The sequence below is a fragment of the Polyodon spathula genome, chromosome 25 (genome assembly GCF_017654505.1).
Source record: "Polyodon spathula isolate WHYD16114869_AA chromosome 25, ASM1765450v1, whole genome shotgun sequence".
Lineage (NCBI taxonomy): Eukaryota > Metazoa > Chordata > Actinopteri > Acipenseriformes > Polyodontidae > Polyodon > Polyodon spathula.
The window spans coordinates 21,783,585-21,806,442 of record NC_054558.1 but is presented as its reverse complement, the minus strand read 5'-3'; the positions used below and the strand labels follow the sequence as shown (position 1 = coordinate 21,806,442).

At 42.6% G+C, this 22,858-nt stretch overlaps 3 protein-coding genes across 11 annotated transcripts in view; 1 reads left to right on the top strand and 2 right to left on the bottom strand.

Moving 5' to 3' along the window:
• Positions 1-9,124, top strand: part of LOC121299813 (citron Rho-interacting kinase-like) — a 47,322-nt gene extending 38,198 nt beyond the window's left edge. For 4 of the 8 annotated variants that reach the window (XM_041227916.1, XM_041227910.1, XM_041227911.1 and 1 more), the window contains 12 exons: positions 250-294; positions 1,153-1,233; positions 1,578-1,713; positions 2,132-2,271; positions 2,629-2,721; positions 3,853-3,961; positions 4,445-4,573; positions 5,245-5,325; positions 5,566-5,644; positions 6,063-6,242; positions 6,618-6,906; positions 7,222-9,124. In XM_041227916.1, coding sequence (XP_041083850.1) covers positions 250-294; positions 1,153-1,233; positions 1,578-1,713; positions 2,132-2,271; positions 2,629-2,721; positions 3,853-3,961; positions 4,445-4,573; positions 5,245-5,325; positions 5,566-5,644; positions 6,063-6,242; positions 6,618-6,906; positions 7,222-7,245 — 1,386 coding nt within the window. In that variant the 3' untranslated portion in view covers positions 7,246-9,124. The remainder of the gene's footprint in view (positions 1-249; positions 295-1,152; positions 1,234-1,577; positions 1,714-2,131; positions 2,272-2,628; positions 2,722-3,852; positions 3,962-4,444; positions 4,574-5,244; positions 5,326-5,565; positions 5,645-6,062; positions 6,243-6,617; positions 6,907-7,221) is intronic. The other 4 variants (XM_041227914.1, XM_041227912.1, XM_041227909.1 and 1 more) reach the window with 3 other exon arrangements.
• Positions 9,125-9,519: 395 nt separating this feature from the next.
• LOC121299815 (5'-AMP-activated protein kinase subunit beta-1) lies at positions 9,520-14,287 on the bottom strand. 2 transcript variants are annotated; one of them, XM_041227917.1, is made up of 8 exons: positions 14,187-14,287; positions 13,339-13,528; positions 12,823-12,992; positions 12,484-12,577; positions 11,755-11,869; positions 11,067-11,200; positions 10,631-10,699; positions 9,520-10,111 (listed from the first exon to the last, which is right to left on the bottom strand). In XM_041227917.1, the coding sequence occupies exons 2-8, from the start codon at positions 13,483-13,485 to the stop codon at positions 10,034-10,036; spliced, it is 807 nt and encodes a 268-aa protein (XP_041083851.1). In that variant the 5' UTR covers positions 13,486-13,528; positions 14,187-14,287; the 3' UTR covers positions 9,520-10,033. The 2 variants fall into 2 exon arrangements, with proteins under 2 accessions (XP_041083851.1, XP_041083852.1); XM_041227918.1 differs by lacking the exon at positions 14,187-14,287 and having other exon boundaries at positions 13,339-13,690.
• Positions 14,288-17,910: 3,623 nt separating this feature from the next.
• LOC121299600 (transmembrane protein 233-like) lies at positions 17,911-22,757 on the bottom strand. Its single transcript, XM_041227420.1, has 3 exons — positions 22,382-22,757; positions 19,480-19,614; positions 17,911-18,263 (listed from the first exon to the last, which is right to left on the bottom strand). Exons 1-3 carry the CDS (start codon positions 22,559-22,561, stop codon positions 18,252-18,254), a joined length of 327 nt encoding a protein of 108 aa, XP_041083354.1. The 5' UTR covers positions 22,562-22,757; the 3' UTR covers positions 17,911-18,251.
• Between the last annotated feature and the right edge of the window lie 101 nt (positions 22,758-22,858).

The window sequence follows — 22,858 nt, the reverse complement described above, 5'->3', positions numbered from 1 at the left end:
AGGTAGAGAAAAATGTAATACTCTTTAAAAAGCAAAAAATTCTAATAATAAACAAATGCTTTAAATATATATAAAATATGTGCTTATTAAAATAGCATACTATACTTGTCTACTTTTAGTTTTTTTCAGTAGATCTTCTCCCGTCCTGATATTTGTTGCTCTATTGTGTCTCCCCATTACATACAGTTACTGTGCATGATTTCTTGATATTAATTGGGGGCCCCCATCCCCTATGTCACTGTATGATAGGCTGATGTTTTCCAAAGAGAGATGCCTCTTTCCCCATTGGTCCAGGTAAAGAGCTGCTCTGTGCTGCCTGCTGCTTTCCGGAGGCTCTGCCGGGTTACCAAAGCTGTGCCTGCGTGCAGCAGGGGCGCTGCAGCTTACACCCTGCCTGCTCTCGGAATGGCTTTGTGTTTAAACATGTTTGTGTGAAATTGCTTAAATGTTGCACCCATTGCTGATGCACGTACAAGAAAAGATACAGTGGGCCGTGGGCATAGGTGCAGAAAGACGGGCCAATGTAAAACTGTACTACATTCCTCTGAACACATGAAACGCTTGGGTTAGGGTCAGGTTCTTTCAATCTTCAGCTCAGTGTTTGGAATTCTCTCAGCTGGCCCGTCTTTCTGCACCTCTGTCGGGCTGTGGATTGGATACTAAGGTCCTTCATGTTTGCTTCACCTCTGCTTGTATGGTATCAGTCTCATCCTGTACATCCTGCATCCATTTCTCCTGTGTCTGTGTGACACCGAGTCTTCCACACGTCTGTAGAACTATTCCCCACAGAAGACCGTGTCTCCCAGGGTGGAATAAAACTGTGTTGCTTTCAGTATTCAGCTAAACCGTAAGATGACGTTGGTCTTTTAAATTTAAATTGAAATGTATCTATCTACTGCAAGGCTGGCTTGTTCAGATGGAAAGTAATTGTTGCTAAGCTAGATAGAAACCTGCAGCTCAGCATAAATAATATCATGAGATGGCAGAATGTTATTTTAGAAAGAATTAGAGTGGATTTATAGCGTTCTAAATCAGCTCTCCGCTTTCCAGAGCGACAGGGCATCAATGACCATCTAAATGAGGCTTTAGGCGGTAACGGGGGTGTGGAGTGAAGAGGCTGCTCTGAACTTGCCTGTGTGTTCCTCCTTTCAGAAGCTGCTTGGAAACTCTCTGCTGAAGCTGGAGGGGGATGACCGCTTGGATATCAATTGCACCGTCCCTCTGACTGATCAGGTACACCTGAAACTGTGAACAAGGCTGTGAATACAGCACTGGCCTGTTCATCAGAGAAGCAACGCTTCAACATTTCATTGTTTCTTCATCGCAATGGCTTTTATTTTGCAAGCCTCAGTTAGACGGTTCATTATCAGTGAGTCACGTTGAGTGTCACCTGTATACAGTATATTAGTAGAACATGAGTGTTGTATTTGAAGGCTTCTTATTTTTTGAATTGTAAAGTGTTCTCAATGCATCTGTTTAATTGATAATTACCTGTTGGATATTCGATGAGGAAACTGGCTGCAGATTGCACTGCTGCTGCTGTTAATGCCTGTCTGTGCGTCTGTCTCTGTCCACAGCTCGTGCTGGTGGGCTCGGAGGAAGGGCTTTATGCCCTGAATGTTATAAAGAATTCCCTGACTCACATCCCAGGCCTGGGCTCAGTGTTCCAGATCCACATCCTGAAAGAGCTGGATAAGCTCATCATGATCGTAGGTCAGTAAACCAGGACTAAACTGTGTCTGTGTGTGTGTGCGTGCGCATCTGTGTGTGCCTCTGTGTGTGAATCTCTGTCTGTGTCTATGTGTATCTGTATATATGTGCGTGCATGTGTGTGTGTGCAGCTGTTGTTCATTTAAACACCCTTCCATCCTGTGAAAAAATCAATATGCCATTAGTTTATTCATTTCTGAAAATCATTTTTTAGTTTACAATAAATCTGCATTCAATTATATGTATTTATTGATTATCTAAATTGTTTGTTGTTAAGAACCCTCGGATGGGTCGGGGCCTATCCTCATTGCGTCCGTAGTCGGATTCAGTGAGCTGCCACACTGCATTGCTGAGCAGCGCATGATTGCATGTGTTTGGAAGCGTTTCTGTTTGAGTGTCATTGCCTGTCTTGCTCCCCCAGGAGACGAGCGGATGCTCTGTCTGATCGACATTAAGAAAGTGAAGCAGTCCCTGTCGCAGTCACACTTCCCTGCTCAGCCACAACTCTCCCCCTCTGCCTTTGAAACAGTCAAAGGCTGTCACCTCTTTGCTGCTGGCAAGGTAGGCCGTCTCCACTGGGATTGGACATTCAGGCTGTATCAAGCGCCATTTAAAACTTTATATTGCCATTCTAAGAATAATAACACCATCAATAACTATAAAACACTCAATACTGGAACATTGTGCAAGTACAAAAAGAAACAATAAATTCAGTAACAAGTTTTTATCAGTTGAAGATATTCAGAAAGAATTAATCAAAACATTGTATTCACAAAGTGGTCTTTCCTGTACACTAGAGCAGTGTGCTGTTATGAGTGGAGTATTCTTTCCTAGACCCTGTATGCAGGGCTGCAGTGTTGAGTTACAGTTTCAGGTTCTTACTTTCATGTATTGGTGTATTCACTGCTGCTGCTCTAGGTTGAGAACGGACCCTGTATCTGTGCCGCAATGCCAAATAAAGTGACCATCCTGCGCTACAATGAGGGGCTCGGCAAGTTCTGCATCAGGAAGGTTAGTGTCCTCTGTTCTGGTGATCCAGCCTCTTTGCTTCCCCTTCAAGTTCTGCATCAGGAAGGTTAGTGTCCTCTGTTCTGGAGATCCAGCCTCTTTGCTTCCCCTTCAAGTTCTGCATCAGGAAGGTTAGTGTCCTCTGTTCTGGTGATCCAGCCTCTTTTCTTTCCCTTCAAGTTCTGCATCAGGAAGGTTAGTGTCCTCTGTTCTGGTGATCTAGCCTCTTTGCTTCCCCTTCAAGTTCTGCATCAGGAAGGTTAGTGTCCTCTGTTCTGGAGATCCAGCCTCTTTGCTTCCCCTTCAAGTTCTGCATCAGGAAGGTTAGTGTCCTCTGTTCTGGTGATCCAGCCTCTTTGCTTCCCCTTCAAGTTCTGCATCAGGAAGGTTAGTGTCCTCTGTTCTGGAGATCCAGCCTCTTTGCTTCCCCTTCAAGTTCTGCATCAGGAAGGTTAGTGTCCTCTGTTCTGGTGATCTAGCCTCTTTGCTTCCCCTTCAAGTTCTGCATCAGGAAGGTTAGTGTCCTCTGTTCTGGAGATCCAGCCTCTTTGCTTTCCCTTCGATCCACTCTTGTGTGTTGCCTTCCTTCTTACAGGCTGGGTTTGCTCTGTGTTTTTTAAGATCGTTTGTTATTGAACGGGGTCTGGTTCTGGATTGGCACCTGTAGTTATTAAGAAGTGTTTTATTGTAGTTTTCCTTTAATAAGTGTTTAGTGTAGATTTTGTTTATTTCATGTGTTTTTTTTGGTATGTACTCCTGGCAGGTTGCGCTTGTGTATGAGATCTCGATATACCTTCATGCATAATAAAATTGAAGTAGATGTTATTACATCATAAGCACTAACCCATTCCCCCTGGATAATCCAGTTTGTGTAACACAGTGCGTGCCTTTGCTTTACATTGATGAGGGTGAATCGTCTGATCCTTTAAGACCCAACTAAATAAGGGATGAGATCAATCCGCTCCTAGGACCTGGAGAGGCTGAATGGCCTCCTCCCATTTGTACGTTTTCTTAGCTTCTTATGCTCTTAAGAGAGCCAGGGTTCCTTGGGCGTCTGCTACATTGAGGGTTAAAAAGGGCAATGCCGAATCCAAGCAAGCCTGTAGTCAATGGAATCCTGTTGTTGCCCCTCAGGAGATAGAAACGTCCGAGCCGTGCAGCTGTATCCTTTTCACTGGTTACAGCATCATCATGGGAACCAACAAGTTCTATGAGATGGAGATGAAGCAGTACCTGCTGGAAGGTGAGCGGATTGGACTCGCAAGATCCTGCGCTCTGAGCTGCACAGCAGTCACAGGGCTATTCGGAATATGCTGTATTTTTATTCAATGTGTCCGGTGAGGTTTTCTGAAGAGATGAAACTGAAAATGGATTTTAAATTCTTCTTTTTTTTTTTTTTAATACAGAAAGGATATGTGGTTTCTCATATGAATGAGTTGGCATAGAGACGGGCACCTCTTCTTTATTTTATTTTCTCATTGATATTTTTCAGTCCCTCTCTTTTAATTTAAGTGCTGAAAATTTCTTAATTTCGCATAAAGCAATGCTTGTGTTGTTAAAATGATTCAAGTGTAAACATCACTGTTGTTCTCTTGAGAAACAGTAACTCGTTCCTGGAAGATGATTTTGTTTTTGGGATGCGTCTTTATGTACATTTTAAATGCCCTTTTAAACCCAGTTTGCATGAATGGTATATGATATGATAAGCATGGCCATTGTCTTGTAGAATTCCTGGATAAGAATGACCCGAGTCTGGCTTCAGCCATCTTTGCAGCTTCCTCTCACAGCTTTCCCATCGCCATCATGCAAGTGAACAGCACCGGCCAGAAGGAGGAATATCTGCTGTGTTTCCATGGTAACAGACTTCTTTTACCACGCCAGGGTGGGGGCGGGGTCCGTTATAGTTTGTATTCTAGATATTGCTTCGATGATGACACAAGGCTGTAGCATCCCTTACGAAAACTCTCTCTCTCATATATATATATATATATATATATATATATATATATATATATTATATATATATATATATATATATATATATATATATATATATAGATGTGGATACTCTATCTGGATATATACTGTGTGTTTGTGTGTGTGTGTGTGTATATATATATATATATATATATATTAGTGTTGTATGTATGAAACAATAAACTGTATATCAAAATGCCCAAATATGTTAATAAATAAATGTATTATGAATATGTTAATTAAATAGTCCATAGTGATGGAACATATTTTTTAAAGAAAATCTTAAATCACAAGATGATTTATAAAAGATGAATAATAACGAGTCTGTGTTAACTATACCATAATCCATGTATTGGCTTTTTTTTAAAACCACCTTCAGACACATTGTGTGCTGGCAAATCTTAACCGTGCCCTGAATTGAATCAACATGTATGGCACTGCCATGCTTTAGAAGCGCAGCAGGGCAGCCTTTTTCTGTAATCAGCAAAGTGCAGAAACAATAGCAAGCCCTGTTTCAGTGGAAAGCTGAGTGTTTGAATCCCCCTGCAGAGTTCGGGGTGTTTGTGGATTCCTACGGCAGAAGAAGCCGCACTGATGACATCAAGTGGAGTCGCCTGCCTTTGGCATTCGGTTCGTTGAGAATTTTCACTTATTTAATGAAAATGTTTTTATCATATTGAAAAGGTTATATAAACAACAAAAGCATGCATGTAATAGCGTTGTGTATTTCCTCAATGTAGCCCTGGACTTTAATATACATACTAGAGAGAGAGCGCCTTGACTGGCTTTTTTAAAATGTATCTATCTATCTATATATAGAGATAAAATATGAAAGGCTGTATCATTGTCTTTTTTCTTTCTCTGTCTCAGCCTACAGGGACCCGTATCTGTTTGTGACTCATTTCAATTCTCTGGAGGTGATTGAGATTCAGGGCCGCACTGCTGTAGGGTAAGTGCTGCTTCCTTGTAAGGAGCTCTGGGTGTGGAGCAGTGAAGTCTCCTTAGTGTAGAGTCCCAGTACAGCTGGATGAGCCCAGCCTGATTTAGAACATTTCCATTGATGGAAAGTAAAACCGCAGATCAAAGTTCTACATACTTACATAAACAACTTAACTTCTCCGAGCTGAATGGAGCATTAAACAGAAAAACATAATCCGAATGTGCATCCGGAGTTTAAAATCAGGCCCTTTTAACAAAGTGTCCGGTTTCCTAATGAGTGATATACTATCGGAATGGCCGTGATGGACAGCATCAGGCTGCTCTTGTAAACTAGATGATTCATCTCGATTTATCTTTTTTTAATCCAGTTTTAAATGTGTGTTTTTTATTTTTATATACCGATATATATTTTAAACTGTGCTCCCCAGTACCCCTGCCCACGCTTATCTGGAGATCCCTAACCCGCGATACCTGGGCCCCGCCATCTCGGGAGGTGCCATCTACCTGGCCTCGTCCTATCAGAACAAGCTGAGGGTCATCTGCTGCAAGGGGAACCTGGTGAAGGAGAGCTCGGCCGAGCAGCAGAAAGGCGGGGCGTCCAGCCGCAGGTGAGCGCCAACACATCCAAATCAATCTGATCAGACTGAGAGTGAGGTTCTGCTGTACTGTACAGTGACTGAGCCGAGCGCTGCAGCCTGGGACCCAGCCTCCTGGAGAAAGATTCATAGTGTTTTAGTTTTCCTCTTTTAATAATTCCACTGGTTGAAGGTGTTGACCTTTTTTTTTTTATTAATACAACACACTAAAATTGTTAAAAAAAAATAAAAATAGAAAGAGTTACAGACATTTCTGACCTTAAGAAACCCCTCCACTCTCCATTTCTAAATGTGTTTGTAACTTTTGATCTCGGCTACATATTCATCTAGGATCTAGGGCATTCGACAGTCTAATACAATCGTGTCCTATTCTGTAAATAACTGCAGCAGCCCAAACAAAAGAGGTCCTCCGTCGTACAATGAGCACATATCCAAGCGGCTGGCGTCCGATCCGGCACAGGAATGCCGGCCCCGGGAGCCCAGCACCCCGCACAGGTACCGGGAGGGACGCACGGAATTCCGCCGGGACAAATCCCCGGCACGGCCCCTGGACAGGGAGAAGTCCCCCGGCAGGATACTGGACAGTCGCAGGGAGAGGTCTCCTGGCAGGATGTTCGACGACAGGGGGAGACTTCAGACCGGCTCTGTAAGGACCCCTCTGACTCCTGTCAACAAGGTAAGGGCTGGCTTCCACACCGCCACGTCAGGTACACGGGGGTGGCTACAACAATTTGCACTGCTTTAGATCTTCCCAGTCTGGGACCACGATACAACATCCCAGCTCTGTAATGTAAAACAAGGTTCCCAGCTAAATGAAATGAAAGGGTCAGGAAGTTCTTTGCACAGGTTTGCAATGAATTGGTTTGTGTCGGAGGTCTGCCCATGTAGAATGTGCTTCATGCACAGTGTCTCTGGTTTTTGTTTGTTTTATTTTCTCTTGGGCTCCTTTCTCTTAATGTTATGGCCAGTGTTTCCATGTCTCCTAATACAGGTGTGGGATCAGTCTTCAGTGTGAGCACACTGTCCACTGCAGACCGCTGCTGTTTGTCCTAAACACCCCCTCACTAAAAGAAGGAAGCTGTGATTCTCCCCCGGCCCATCCCGGAGCCACAAGACCACGCTAATTACTGCACTTCATACACTTGAGGGTGCAGCAAATATTCCATGTATATCACTTGGGAAAACCGTCCATTCAGAGTACAGGACTGTTTTTACTTTCAGCTCACCATACAGCTCCATGTAATCCCGAAAACTGTATTTTGATGCAATCCGTTGTAAACGACTTCACTTGACAGCACACGGCAGCCCAGGAGTCACACTAAGCAAGTTCAAGCACACAAACTACTGTCTCCTAACAATTCATTAGTTCACACGTGTTTCCAGTCAATGAAGGGGGAATATCTGACGATACTGTAAATAGTTGATACACTTTTATAGTCACAAAGGGAATACTGCGCTGGTACAGCCCAGTCTATTTTTTATTATAGATTGTTTCTAATGTAACGTCCTGTAATGGTTTCCTGTTTAAAGAAATCTACTAAACTGAAAGAAGAGTGTTATTTTTTCTGTTAATTATTTATAGCTTTCTCACCTTGTTGTGGTGGATTTTCTATTGATCTGCACACCGGTTGTTTTTTTGTATGTTAAGAGACTGATCTTGTACTGGTGAATTCTACATCAATTGGTAAAAGCTACCAGGTTCTGTGTTATAAATGAAGAAAGCTTTTTTTTTTTTTATAAATAATATTAATAATAATAATAATAATAAAGCTTTTGAGAGCATACAGAAGATGAACTGTGTATAGCAATTTTGGTTTTATAATCTATCTAGTGCAAGTGAATATATCTCTTTTTTTTTTGTTTTAATTGTCAATGTGTTTAAACATGTTTAGGAAATAGTTTTAAATTCTAACTGCGACCTACTTTTGAGTTTCCTGAATGCCCTTTTGGCGGCTTGGCAGACTAACGGGTTGAAGTAAATGATCATTGTCGCTTGCTGCATTGCTTAGTCTCAATCGGGTTTCATTTGTAATAAACTGTTTCTGCTGTAAATGTTTTCAAGCAAAGAATTGATACTGCGCTTCAAAAACAACACATTTCAGATACTGTCGGTCTGTCAGAACACAAGTGTCAAAGCACTACTGAGCATGCATCACCTATTTGAAATGCACAAGGAATTAGACACCTTTGTTTAATATTCAATTTCTATTTTTGTGTTCATGCTTTCACTATTTCTGCCTCTGTTGTATTCAGTTGTAGATGTGTGTGTGCTGAATTGGTACATTTTTATGTATAAAAGAATGGCATTGAACAGCAGCATTATCTTTCTGTATAGATTTTTTTTTTAATGTAACAACATAAAACAACTAAAATGAAGCAACACATGTCTGTTTTTCGTGCACATACACTTTGCACCCTCATATCACACAGTACAGATGAATGCAATAGCTCTGGGGTGGGGGAGGGATGACTTGCAACTCAAATGATACACAACATACACAGAGTATCAACTTAATTTGAAATGCAATGAAACGGGGGAACAGTGACGTCAACACTGGGCCCTGATTTACTGTACGCTTGCCAGAGTGAGCGTTCGTTTTCTATAATCGGTTTTAAAATAAATTCTTCTTTACCCATAGCATGTTAATCTTCTCTGCTGGCTTTGTATACAATGATATAGTCAAAACAAAATGCATGTTCGGTGTTGTGAACTCTTAGCAAATCAGAAAGTTAACTAAACACTCACAGTCGCTTCGCAAAAATAATAATGGGAATGGACAAGTCACATCGTTATTTGAGCTCTGCGTTGGAGGCTGAAAAAGCATGTTGCAAATATTAATGCCTGATTATGTACATGCAGCTTTGAATTATTTTTCAAGTAGCTGCAGTTCTCTGACAATGCCATTACCTGTCCAAACACCGCAAAAGGTCAAATTGATTTTAGAAATTAAAAAATATACCCAAAAAAGCAGTTTAAACAAAACCAATCAATTTAAAGTGCAATTTACTCACCTTTTACTTATACATTTTAAACTTGCATTGTGCGTACAGTGTTGAAAAACGCCAGTTAGAACAAGAACACATAATTAACAGGTATTTCCAAAGATTTCTTTTTTTTACTAAACTAATTGTTCATGTATAATAACATATTTGGTTTATATAGTGCATTTTAATAAAACAGCTGCTGTAAAACTATCCTTCGCTATAACAACAAATTACATTTAGGTGAAAAGTTATTCAGTCGTCTAAACAAAGGAATTCTTAACTTTTTATTAAAAGAAAACGGTGATTAAATCAGTCAATATAGATATACTATAGCCAAGTCCATTTAAAGCTGGTCCTATTGGAGACTGTTTGCTTATTGTACATCCTTACGAAAATTCAAGAGAAAATACAACAGGAACATTGGCCAAAACTACAATAATAATCTGATGTAAAAAAATAATAAATCAGTGAGCACATAGTGCATGTCTAACCCACTCGAGCACAAGATACATAGAAAAGGGTTTTAAACTGGCATCAGTCTTTTCCTCCCTGGAAAGAAAGAGAACTGCTTGGATGGAAAGAGTTTGAAAAGGATCCAGGCATCTCTTCTGGACCTTGCCAGTACTTCAGAGATCTGGTGGCAAGTTTCACAGAGTAGCATCAGCTGCCTGCTTCAGTCAGACTTCCGGGGTTTGGAAGATGAAAAAGAAAGAAGCAGCCAAACTGGAATGCAATAATGTTGGCTAAACACTGAAAAGCAGAGCTTGATCCCTCTGTGTGTTTCCATCAAATCAGTCAAGGTGGCGGGACTTCCGGATTCATATAGGTTTGTACAGCAGAGTCGTTACATACTTCTTCTTGTACCGATGAGTGGCACTGAGAACCATCACACCGTCCTAGATAAAAAAAAAAAAAAAAGAGAGGGATTGAAACCATGCATGCGCTTGCTTAGTATTGAATTCACAGCTTGAGAGCTAAACCCTACATACAGACGCGTAGGTCGAACAGCTCTGAAGGCTAGGATGGATTTTTCCTATAGGATCAGCTGTCTGTGTTTCTAGATCATTTAATGCATTACTATGCAGGGGTGGAAATAAGACTCCCATTACATAGCAGTTTGATCCATTCCTGGTTTTATGGTGAGTTTAAAAAGACACACCTGAGCTTGTAACATGCACACAGGCTCATCAAGCCTGTTTTAAAACCTAGAATGGGTGAAACTGCTATGCAATTGGAGTCTGATTTCCATTCTTGCTATGCACTACACTGTGCCTTGCTTGGATATTCAGACAGAGTATGCACAGAGATAAGTTTTAAAGATTTCATAGCTTATTGCATCAGGGTAATTCTACCTTTTTGTTTCTACAAGCAGATTCTACTGTTTTCAAGCAGACTGAAGTTTTTTTGTGGATTACCTTGATGGAAAGGGCATACAGGTGATTTAGCATCACGTGGTTAGGTTCAGGCAGCAATGCAGGATCACACTGTTACAAAGGGGAAAAGAAAAGAATATGCACTGAATACAAAGTTACCTGCAATACCATTGCCTGGACTTACTCTACACAAACTGCACAGCACTCACTTTTTACTTTACACTAGAAGAAAGAAATCAGGGATGAGATTTGTTTTTCTGTAGCTTATTGCTAGTCTCAAATTCAGCTTTTATTATTCTCTGAAAATCTGCCTTTGATTCAAAATGAGACACAATGCCCAACAGCTGAGTCCAGGTCCTGTGCATGCTGCTCCTAATGAAACAGCAGACAGAGACTTGTGCAGGATATTAGTAAACCTCTCCCCAGTACAGCTGCTCCTTGCTCTCGGTTGTTCATTCATTCTCAGCTCTGTACTCACAGAGATGCCCGTGTCCTTGTTGAGGATGACCTGCAGCAGGTGAGGAGGGAGGATGGGAGGAGCCTTGAAACGCTCATCTGGTTTGCTGATGTAGGCGTCCTGGAGGTACGGGCCGGGAGGAGAGCTTGACAAGTCTGCACAAAGCAGCAAACGGCAACTGAGATTTAGCACAGGCACCAATTGAAGCAACCAGTCCATCAATGCTGTGCACCACAAGCCTCCCTTTGTAAAGCTGTGTTTGAAGAGCCTGCCTTTATAAAGCTGTGTTTTTTAAGTCTCTGACTGGCTGCGTCTGCAGTAAGCAGGTTCTGACTGTTAAAGCCCCACCACTACCGCCACTCACAGGTCCCCTGACACTGAAACTGCAGGACTATGTCTAACGTTTAGCACTTGCAAAACTGACGGCTTCATTTAGCAGATTTATGCTGAAACTTCCCTGTTGCACCTCTTAGTTATTCAAATGCATTGAAAACAGGGTAACAACAGTGTGCTGTTAATCATCATTTTCAGAACTGTATTTATTAGAAAATAAAAGGGGTAAGCCTCTTGAGAGGAAGCATCTTGTTTACCAGGGGTTTGCAGACAGAAAACAGGGGATCTGCATTGTTGAATTACTACCCCTGTGTGACCAAACAGTAGAACTGCCGAGCTGTCCAATCACTGCAGAGCCTGCACTCTGAGTTCTCACCTGACACATCAGAACACTTCTGGGAGTCGACCATCAGGGCGTCAAACACTTCGAAGTCCGTCTTCTTCACCTGGATCACGTTGTTGACTGTTCCCAGCTGGTTGCTCACCACCGGCTGCACAATGTAAAAACACACAGAACAAAACACAATCATGATGCCACTCCCACAAAGCACAGTGCCTTTCAGAGAGAGCTCTGAAACGCCTTCTTACATTTCAAAAAAGAATGAAAACAGAACCTCTGCTGGGCTTTCCTGTCAAACACATCATTAGAATAATAATACATACCCATAATAAATACCCATTGCAAAATAAGCGATTCTGCTTTTAAAATGATTCCTCCCTGAGCTAGAAAAGATTTGATAATAGAATTATAAAACCTCTGCAATAGCAGCAGGAGGATGCCGTAGTTATTTGGCTGACAGAGTGACATTCTAGCAGGTTGTAAGAGAGAAGGAAGCTTGTGTCCTTAGATAAGACACTGTGGAGAAGGCTTGCTGTCACAGTGCAAAGGCAACTGAACCATGCACTCAACAGACATCCAGGAATTACACTGTAGTGTCAAACCAAGCATGACTGCGAGACACTGCAGTAAAACTGCAGTTTGTTTCTTAATTGAAAGATATATTTGGTGCAAACTCCTCCTTTAAACTGGAAGTGAAACCCTTTGTACGCTGGCATGCTGTTAATTCTACTTAAACTACAGCACATCAATGTGGTCCATTCTCACCTGGGAGGGATCATGTGTCCACTGCCCATCTACATAGAACTTATACTGGTGCTCCCCTTCTGGCAGGTCCAGGATAGCTACAAAGTTATTATGGCTGGTAAAGGGAGAAAAAAGAAAAACTGTTTATATGGCCAATCAATTAAATGAATTTCAATTCACTAACCATGCAAAAAAAATAAGAATATAATCAATAACTACTAATTACTCAACAGTGGTGTGTGAAAATAATCTAATTCAATTAAACAACTAACAATGCTGCAGACTCGCCAAGCTTTTTCAGCTCGCTGTAAACCCAGGATTAGCTCGTTGTGCAATGGGAGTCTCATTTGGTAGAATTACCTCTTGGTGAGAGGGATTTTGTTGTTCCAGTTATTGAAGGACCCTGCTAGGAAAACATCCTTCCCGCCTCCAGTCCAGCGAAACACTGTGGGCCTGTCTTGAGTCGGGTCTTTGTCACTCACCTCCAGGTCATGCTTCCAGGCGAGATACTCCTCCTTCTCTAATGGAGCCTGCCATTGAAACACAAAGCAGTCACTGCGCTGTGTGCGCTGGAGCGGATTACTGTGTACCACTCCACGGAAATCAGCTAAGGGTCTTTGGCGTTGCCTGGGCTAGTTTACCATTCAAAGTGAAACGAGCGACGAAGCAGCTGCTTGGGTTTGTGATGACCATTGCTTCTCTTAAAACTGCAGAACAGCGATCCACACAAACCCAAGCAGCCGTTTCTTCAGTTGTTTCACCAGGAAAGTATCTCAGCCCAGTCAACACCAGCAACCTTCACCAGGTGGTCACCTAAGAGGTTTGTAAACGCTACTCCTTTCCCTCAGAAGAGAGGTGTTGCGGTTCTGTGCTGACCTTCATCTCCTCTGCTTGGAAGATGTCCGCATCCTCTGGGCTGTCCATCAGTATCTTCGACTGGTCCCCGTCTTTGGAGTACCCGCCCCTGCTGTCCCTCCGTTGGGACTTGTGGTCCCCCTGCCGCTCGCTGCTGGTGTTCCCCATCTTCCTCTCCTCGGGATGCACTAACCCTGACAAAACAAACCCCCTTCACGGGAGAGGGAAAACTAGCGGCAAAAGTTGTGCCTCACCCTACACAATTAACTCGCTTAGCTTCGTAAAGTCCAGTGAGACCTGCTGAACAATGTAACGTTAACATATTGAAATGACGCACCGCTTTGCAGTTTTCCATATATTTACTTCACGTAAATCTGACAAAAATGTTACATTTCGAAATCTAACACGGAATACTGTATTATTATGGCTTCCGGAAGACTTTGGTGATATCATCTTGTAGTTTCTTTGATTTCATGATTAAATAAAAGATCTAAATTCTGTTCATATAGTTTTTCTTTTTATTAATTATGACTTAATCCTGTAAAATTCTAGGTGATGCAAAACTTTTGTCCACAGCTGTACAAATCGCACATCCAATCCGTGTCTCCACACAGACTTTACCTACATACACATAAACGCCGCTAATTTCAACTGCTCTGCTTAACTAGATGTATTTGTATTTGTAATCTCTCGTTTGCTGCAATGTTTTGAGTAAGATTTCAATGTTTTTATCCCGATTTCAATCGCGTTGCTAGGCACCCACGTCTTTCACACTTCGCGCCCTTTACGGTTTTATTGCGGTGTGTTTCAACACCCGGAGCCAGTTAATTTTTCGTTTGTTTTTCACTGTTATTCGTGTAAAACGTTACCTTTTATTTTGTCGAGTTATTTTGTCCGGTTTGTAAATAACCTTCAGCGGCGCTTCAGCCCCTCCTCTTCGAAGTTAGTATTTCCTGTAAGGAAGCCTCAGTGGGACAATGCATCGGAGCCAGTTAACGCCTCCGGATTTCTTGTCGTGTAAAATTGCAGTGGTGTACTGGTGCCATCTACTGTGCGTTTTTACTGTGCATTATAACAGCAGTGTGGACAATGTGTCAGGCTTGTGCTCACGTACTGTACCTGTGTAGAGCACACATCACGCGTTAAAGCTGAGCTGCTGACACAGGGCTAGTGACTAAGGACCCAAGGCTTTGGGTTTGTGTCTAATTTGGTCTCAGCCCCTCCCCCTGTGAGGAATGTCTTAAGGAGAGTCTCACAGCACACTTTAATAGTGCAGTTTTGACATGCCTCACTGATTAGGCTCCATGCAGGTGGAGTGAGGTGACCGCGGCTGCCTCTGCACTGCCCGCTGGCACCACATTGTAAGAGCCAATGACAGCAAGCTGTGGATGCAATCAGTCGTGTTATTGAGCCTGTGCATTCCAACACCCTGGTTTATTTTACACTGAGTGCTTTTCATGTCAAGCATTACTTACCAAACTTATTTATACAGTCTTGTTACGCATATAAATACACATTGGATCTCTCCAGGCCTGATTCAAAGACTCAAATCCGTGACAAACCCGGGCCCTTAGAACCCCCCTTCGCATGACCCTGGATCTCACACACGAGACCACAAGAACCCCATTCTTTATGAGCACTGTGCTGTCCCAGTGACCCTCTTTCCTCCCTCTGTGTGGTGAACGGGTAGTAAAGCACTATGCTGTCCCAGTGACCCCTCTCTCCTCCCTCTGTGTGGTGAACAGGTAGTAAAGCACTGTGCTGTCCCAGTGACCCCTCTCTCCTCTCTTTGTGTGGTGAACGGGTAGTAAAGCACTGTGCTGTCCCAGTGACCCCTCTCTCCTCCCTCTGTGTGGTGAACGGGTAGTAAATCACATTCAGGGCAGGCTGAGTGAGCACACAGCAAGGCTCCCAACAGCAAGAGACATTCTAGATGCTGAGGGTCAGAATCCTAATCTTCCTTTGAAAAGCTGGGATATAAAACTGTAACCTCATGGAATAATGGACAAACCAATGACCGTTTTAACCAATAACAGAGACGACTTAAATATGTATTCCCTGTACCATGTGAGCCTCACTGTGTGTGGAAGGGATCCCTAGTTTTACAGTGCTCAACAAGAATGCCTGAAGTCATGCACCTGGCCAGTTGAACCCAGCTCAGTTCAGGAAGCCCAGCTGAATGATGCAGAATGTTTTTTATCACCTGACCAAGCCCAGCACAAACCAGCTCGGGGACTATATGATCCCTAATTTTAGCGGCTGCGGTGATAAGATTACATATCGGAATACAGGAAACCTCCGAGTCGACAGAATGCAGCTGTCCAGACCTGGGGGGGGGCTGATCCGATCCCGATCCAGGAGCTGAGCCCAGCGCTTCCCAGCCATGCATCTGTCCCTGCCTGTAACAGCATGAGAGAGGGGAGAGGCGCCCCCTCATATATCCACTCTGAAAACAACTTGTGCTCATCATCATTCATTACAGGTTGATTGAAGCAGGAGAGGAGTAACCATTGAGACGGGATCCTTCTTTACAAGGCCTGTCTTCATTTACCGGTTTCCACTGCAGAATTAAAAACCTCTCCTTGTCTGTATTGCAGTTTGTAATGGGCTTGCTCTCTTGTCTCTGTTGCAGTTTGTAATGGGATTGCTCTCTTGTCTCTATTGCAGTTTGCAATGGCATCGCTCCCTTGTCTCTGGGATCACTGTGTATTGTCCTGTACAGGTGCAGACAGGTTACAGTATGTGGAAAGCCAATGCAGACTAGGGTTTTGTTTTCAACACTTACATGTGTTGCCTTCAGTCCCACTGCAGACTTGTATAGTTTTCAACACATTTTTTTAATTGCACTTTATAATAATCTGTGAAATACATTAAGGTATCATTAAAGCACATTTTTATATCTGACAGCCCAAAGTAACAAATAAATTAGAGAGAGAGAGAGAGAGAGAGAGAGAGAGAGAGAGAGAGAGAGAGAGAGAGAGAGAGAGAGAGAGAGAGAGAGAGAGAGACAATTTATATCAGCAAGGAATACTTTACATACTGTTGGAAAACATGGATCGAGAATTGATTAGCAGTTTGCTACGCATGTGGACTGGCAGAGCTATACTGGTGTTCTTTTCTGAAAAGAGACTAATATTGCAGATAGCAGACTGTTTGGTTCAAATTGCATGTACTGCTTACAATTGATAGAGACGATGCGTCTACAAACTGCCCAACAATGACTGCAAGCTAACGAGATAACAATGCTGTGGACTAGAAGGGAACAGGCTCTAAAGACTTCAGAGAGATCAAAAGAGATAATGCCACTAGGATCAAAGGGGGTCGCAAGAAGATAACAAAAGGCAGATGTATGGACCTTTTGTCTCCAGGAGTGTGAAGAATGCACTGAGTTCAGAGGCTGTCACACTAGACTACACACACACACACACACTCACACAATAAATTAAATTACCTTGACCATTGGTTAAGTGTCAGAGAAAGGGGAGGTGGACCATCTATACAGAAGGGTATTTAGTGTCATGCAAACATTGTAATGTTGAGTATTGTGTTTGTCCTGTACCTGGGACCAGACTCCCTGCATATTTCAATAAACCTGGCAACTGACTGACGAAAAGGAATTTTCTTGAATCTACTTACTCACCATCACTTTTTGTAAGTTACTTTACATACATGTATCCAGAATGTATGTACAGGGCACAGGACCAAGTTTTAAAAGCATTTCCTTCAATCTTTAATTAACTCCTATTTTTTAAAGGAGAAGATATCATGTCAATATTACAACATGAGACCCAAAACACCCTGAGAATGTTTAAGAGGGCTCAGCTTGCAGGGTTTCACTTAGTTCTTTAATTCTTGTTTGGTAAAATCAAGAGGCGTTTTACAAGTGCTTTAAACAAAATAAGACTTCAGTCAAGACTGAAGTAAACGCTCTGAAAATATGGCCCACAGTGTCACAGTACAATTTCACACGTTGTACAGAAATGCAGAAAAGAGGGCCAACACACATAAAGAGTTCCCATGCTGATAATACACTCATACCATTTATAAAGAGTTTCATATTTATATACTATGCATGTATCTTACAAAGCAGCAGCGGGATTATTACAGCGTTACGATCCTCTTTGATATCAAATTCACTTTAATAGAAGATTGACCGGGACCCACTTACAAGAGCATTGCGTGAGACTAAGGAGTGGATTTGATTAACCTGTGCTCCTCTGGGACAGCCCACAGCTGGATGTTATTACAGCGTTCCCTGGGGTAGCCCATGAGATTAGATCAACCATCAATCCATGGTTAACCCTGGGTTTGCCTCTTAAAATAGGTTGTGGATGCAATCCAGGCTAGCTCCTTGGTTCTGTAATATGCTCTAACTCCCCAGTTCTGCAAAATGCTCTAATAAGACCCAGCTGTGGATTGCTTGATCAAATCGAGCCCTTTTTCATTTTAAAAGCACTTCCTTGGTAAACATATTACTACAATACTGACCCACCTCACAATGATCACGATACTGATTCTGTTCTATACTTGATTTCTCATGTGTGTATGATAAAAGTTTGGTTTCAGGGTCTGGTGTGTATTTAAAAAAAAATAAAATAAAAGAAAGAATCCCTGGCCATTGCTGCCTTGTCCGTAGTCACTCTGTCTTCAGGTAAATCCTTTAAAAAATAAAAGAAATAAAAAACAGAAATACAATCGCCTTGTGAGAAAGATGTCCTTCAGTAGGGGGATCCTCTGGCGTTCAGATCTTGGAGGAGCGATTGTTCATGTTGCTGGCTGTGTCTGGGCACAAGAATGACTCCGGTCTCTCCAGACTTCCTCAGACTCACAGCTGCTCAACAGGTAGAAAACAAGACAGAGCGATGCTCTCACATGGGCCCCAGGGCTGGCTTCTGAACAAGCTGTGTGTCTGCCTGAGGACAGCCTCCAGCTTCCTAACTGAGCAGCTAGAAACAGACATGCAAAAAAAATAAAGATCAGAGAAGTCAGGTCCTGGGCATGAATTCAAATCAGCACACAGCTGATTGGCAACAAGCTTTGGACATTTATTCAGCAGAATTTGATTACTTTATAGTACTTGGTCAATGTTAACACAAAATAAATCTACTGTACCACAACAGAGACCTGTAGTAAAGGATGCAAAGACCTTTTATAAATCTATGAATTCTAAAACATATTACAATCGAATTAGAAACCCTAATATAGTTTAGATTGTATTGAGGGTTTGCTCTATCCAGCCCGAGCGGTTCTTTATTATTATGGCATCTCTATCCTTACAGCTCCTTTTAAAAGAATTGCTGAGTTTTGACATGCACATGTTTTACCTGGAAGAAGGAACGATAGTTTTAGTTATTTTGTATTTTTCAAAAGTTGTTAGAAGGATAGTGGTGCCGTGATTAAAATGTCTTCTTGGCTTAGGGTTCAGTTGCAGGCATACATTTTTGTGCATACATGTGCTTAGCATGCAGCTGCCTGTACACAGCATGCACTGTAGTGGTGTGATGCAGAGTGTGGCGGTACCCTCAGTACTTTCAGGATATTGGGTTTCAGTCAGAGGTATGATAGGTAAATAATTGCAATCACTGTATTATTTGGGCTAAATTCTCAGACCTATTTACTCCAGTTCCTTATAAACATTTTTTATTCAGAAAGGAGAAAACTCACCCAACATAAAATACCAACCCAGAAATAAAGAGCTAACCCTTTTAATTCAGTGGCTTGAAGGAAATATTGCGAAAAATTGGCTTTTTTGCCTTTTTTGGTTTTTATTTCTTGGCATCTCATTGGTTAGAACCCCAGGCAGGGGGGGGGGGGGGGGGGGGGGGGGGTCATTAACTCAATAGATAGCCAGGAAATAAAAAGTACCGGCATAAATGCCTTTTCACCTGGACAGATATCCTTGAGCGACCTAATTTAAATACAAAACTTGTGTCTGTCTTTGTTTTGTAACAGTTGCCCATTTTCTAAGCGCAATAAGACTACTGGTCATGCCTCATTACGCACTTGAGCGGTCTGGTATTGCCCAATACCGCCCACCCAGTCGGTCTTATTGCTTACTTATGTGTTTAGTCATTTAATGATGGATTGAACAGCTTTGAGACTCCAGCGCTATGAGTTCCCTTCACAAGCATGACACAGAGCTTGGAGAAAGAGGCTCCTCACCGTTGTGAAGTGAACCGTGCAATAGATGGCAGTGACTAGGAGTCCGATAATCACCGACGCGATGGCAACCCACTTGGCATTCCGACCCAGCCGTTCCGCACCCTCCCGGTCTCCTTGGTTATAACTGCTTATGGACTGAAGGAAAGAGAAGACAGTCTGCGTCCAACACAATGCATTTCACTCCCGCCAGCCCTCCCTCCTCCTGTGATATTAATAGAGAAGCACTCTGGACCTCCACGCGATTTCCACATCCAGATATTTACTTTAGCAGCACGCATATTTTAAAACCAGAAATGTTAGAAAATGTAACATGAGCATTAAAACAAAATAAAAAATAGGCGTCGAATCATAACCCGTGCCCGAGTACACGTTTCTATAATCCGGTCCGAGTTTAATCATAACCCGTGCCCGAGTACACGTTTCTATAATCCGGTCCGAGTTTAATCATAACCCGTACCCGAGTACACGTTTCTATAATCCGGTCCGAGTTTAATCATAACCCGTGCCCGAGTACACGTTTCTATAATCCGGTCCGAGTTTAATCATAACCCGTGCCCGAGTACACGTTTCTATAATCCGGTCCGAGTTTAATCATAACCCGTGCCCGAGTACACGTTTCTATAATCCGGTCCGAGTTTAATCATAACCCGTGCCCGAGTACACGTTTCTATAATCCGGTCCGAGTTTAATCATAACCCGTGCCCGAGTACACGTTTCTATAATCCGGTCCGAGTTTAATCATAACCCGTGCCCGAGTACACGTTTCTATAATCCGGTCCGAGTTTAATCAGTGTATGGAGCTGCTGCAGCTATGCTTCGTGATGGCTCTGGCACCGCCATCGTTTTGATTGAATCCTTAAAAATGTTAAATGTTAAATGTTACAAATGTACCAAAGTGTGAGTTTCAATGATATAGTTTCTCAGATTTGTAAAGGGCACAGCCAGGAATGTCTTGGAGGTCAGGGCTAGCTGTGGAGCCAGGCTTTGGTCATCGCTGTCATTTAGTTTAGTGGCTCGCATCTCCGGTTACCGCACAACCCGACAGGTAAATCATGTAACCTGATCATCACGGACACGGACCGGGTTTATCTGACTCGCAAGCGTTTCAGGCGAGTTACAGTCCGATCTCCAGCGACGGAGTTTTTAAAAATCTGTTATCCTGACCGGAACACACTGGTATACGCGGTGACCAAGTAAGCACTGAAGAATCTAGTTCTATTACCCTAAATCCAACCCTAACCCGGACACTCAAACACTGGAGCCTCTCATATCACACGTTTTAAATGGAAAGCAAACATAAAGTGATATTTTAGAGAAGTGCTATATAATCCAGCACCGGTTATACAAAGCGTATTGTTTTGGCCATGCCACTGATATATAGCACAGTGCATAGGGTTAACGATCTCATTGATCCGAGAGGATTTGAGATGAAAATGAATTTGAGAAACACTAGGAGGGATTGCCCGAGCTGATGGCGCGTGTGATTATCATTCCAGGTCATGATTTTGGATGCAAGCCGCCACAGTCTAGGATTTCTTGCAATGCTTTGCATTGAGTTTGCACCGCGCAGAGGCTGTAAGTCACTGTCACCCCTGTGCTGCTCATGGAAATCGCTGCGTCCGGGTTGGACTGGGTGCAAGAGACCCGACCTCCTGCCATAGCACTGTCAACAGGGGTGTAGGGTCACGACGGGCATCCGGCAGCCGGGGCGGATATTGGCTTGTCTCCACTTTATAGGCTCCTCTCGACAAAGTGTGTGCTGCATATGGGTGGAGTGCAAGTTTAGTTTAAATTGAAATGGAGCGTCTTTAACACAGCCCCCTCAATCGGGCGACTCCCTGGTCTATAGTTAGTATATTTAGAGATGGTGTGTTTGCGGCTCAGGGCGCACACACCGTATCTGTCTGTCTCGGCTGAGCGAGCTGAGTGTTATAGATCCTGCCTGTAACCCAGTCAGTTAAACAGCTGCTAAACTCATAAAGAGGTCAATCGAAACACTTCTGAGATGAACTGGGGTATAAACAGAGCTCCCCAAAGGCGAAGATTACTCAGCATAATGGTTTGATTAGAGATCTCTGTACCCGATTTATAAGAAGAAGAAGAAGATGTATAACATATTATTATTATTATTATTATTATTATTATTATTATTATTATTATTATTATTATTATTATTATAGAATAGCCTTATTTAATACATATTTTCTTTATTTCCTTGCGTATTTAGTCAGTTTTTACGCTAGTGACGCTAGTGTAATGTTCTCTATTCTATCTGTTTGCTGAGGAGTTGTGTCATGCTGTATATTAATCGCCTCTCAATGCATCGCGTATCACGCACAGGAAGCATACAATTACTTTGCAGGATCCATAGCTGCCGACGCGCATAAACACGAACCCTATAGGCTAGAAATGTGCAGGAAAGTGCCGAATAATGTTCTTGGTTTTGTGCGCAACAGATGGTTATATGAAACAGTTCTAAATATAACCACGTGTTTCAACAGAACCCAGATTAGGGGTTCTAATTTAGATTAGGAGTTGCAAACTCTATGGACCCATAGCGATCATTATAAAGTCCCCTGCTGTTCAATATGTATTGCTAGAATGGTTCTTTATAGAACCCGAACGCAAGAAGAGCTTCAGAGTAACGCAGAAGGAACCGCGTGGGTTTATGGAGACCGCCCGGGAGCAATTTAGTTCAGGCTATGCCACCTGCACAGTCTGATCGTTTTCTTAAAGTTTTACTTTCAGAAAACATACGTTATTATTATTATTATTATTATTATTATTATTATTATTATTATTATTATTATTATTATTATTATAAAAATTCGTATAGAAAAACGGTTCTTACACAAACTAACCTGTATGACGAAGGTTGACTTAGTTTCCCGTCCTTACTTACCATTACAGAGAAAATCAACGCCACTATGTTGACGGGGTAGGCCGGACAGAAGCATGTAAAGATGGTGAGAAGCAGGTAGTTGTTTGGCGGAGGCGCTTGTTGCGCTTCGTTCCTGGTGTCAGTCTCCGGACTGTTGTCCGAGGCGCTTTTCACGTCTGAATTCACGACGGGGTGAGACATTGATAAATACAACAGGGACAACGAGCTACACAGGAAAGCTGCTTCAGGGAGAACAACAGTAAAGGAACAAAATAAAGTCAGAACAACAGTCCCACTCCCACTCCCAGTCCCACTCCCACTCCCAGTTCCAGACCCAGTCCCAGAGTTCGGCTCTCAGCTGCTGTCGGTGCAAGGCGCAGTGAAGACTGACGAGCAGCTCAGAAAGATAACAGCTGTGTTGAGGGATCTTAGGCGCGTCTGAAGGGTCGCAGTGACACGGATAGGTCCAGACGCAACACGTCCAGCTCAGGCGCGGTA

Bases quoted from the DNA above. Each gene is read 5' to 3' on its own strand.
- LOC121299815 (XM_041227917.1), bottom strand. From the start codon at position 13,485: ATGGGGAACACCAGCAGCGAGCGGCAGGGGGACCACAAGTCCCAACGG. The intron at 11,870-12,483 runs GTGAGAATGGAC...TACATTGTGCAG, and splicing joins GGACACATGATCCCTCCCAG to CCGGTGGTGAGCAACCAGCT. The intron at 10,700-11,066 runs GTGAGTACAGAG...CCTTTGTAACAG, and splicing joins ACAAGGACACGGGCATCTCT to TGTGATCCTGCATTGCTGCC.
- LOC121299600 (XM_041227420.1), bottom strand. From the start codon at position 22,561: ATGTCTCACCCCGTCGTGAATTCAGACGTGAAAAGCGCCTCGGACAAC. The intron at 19,615-22,381 runs GTAAGTAAGGAC...TCTTTCCTTCAG, and splicing joins CGTTGATTTTCTCTGTAATG to TCCATAAGCAGTTATAACCA.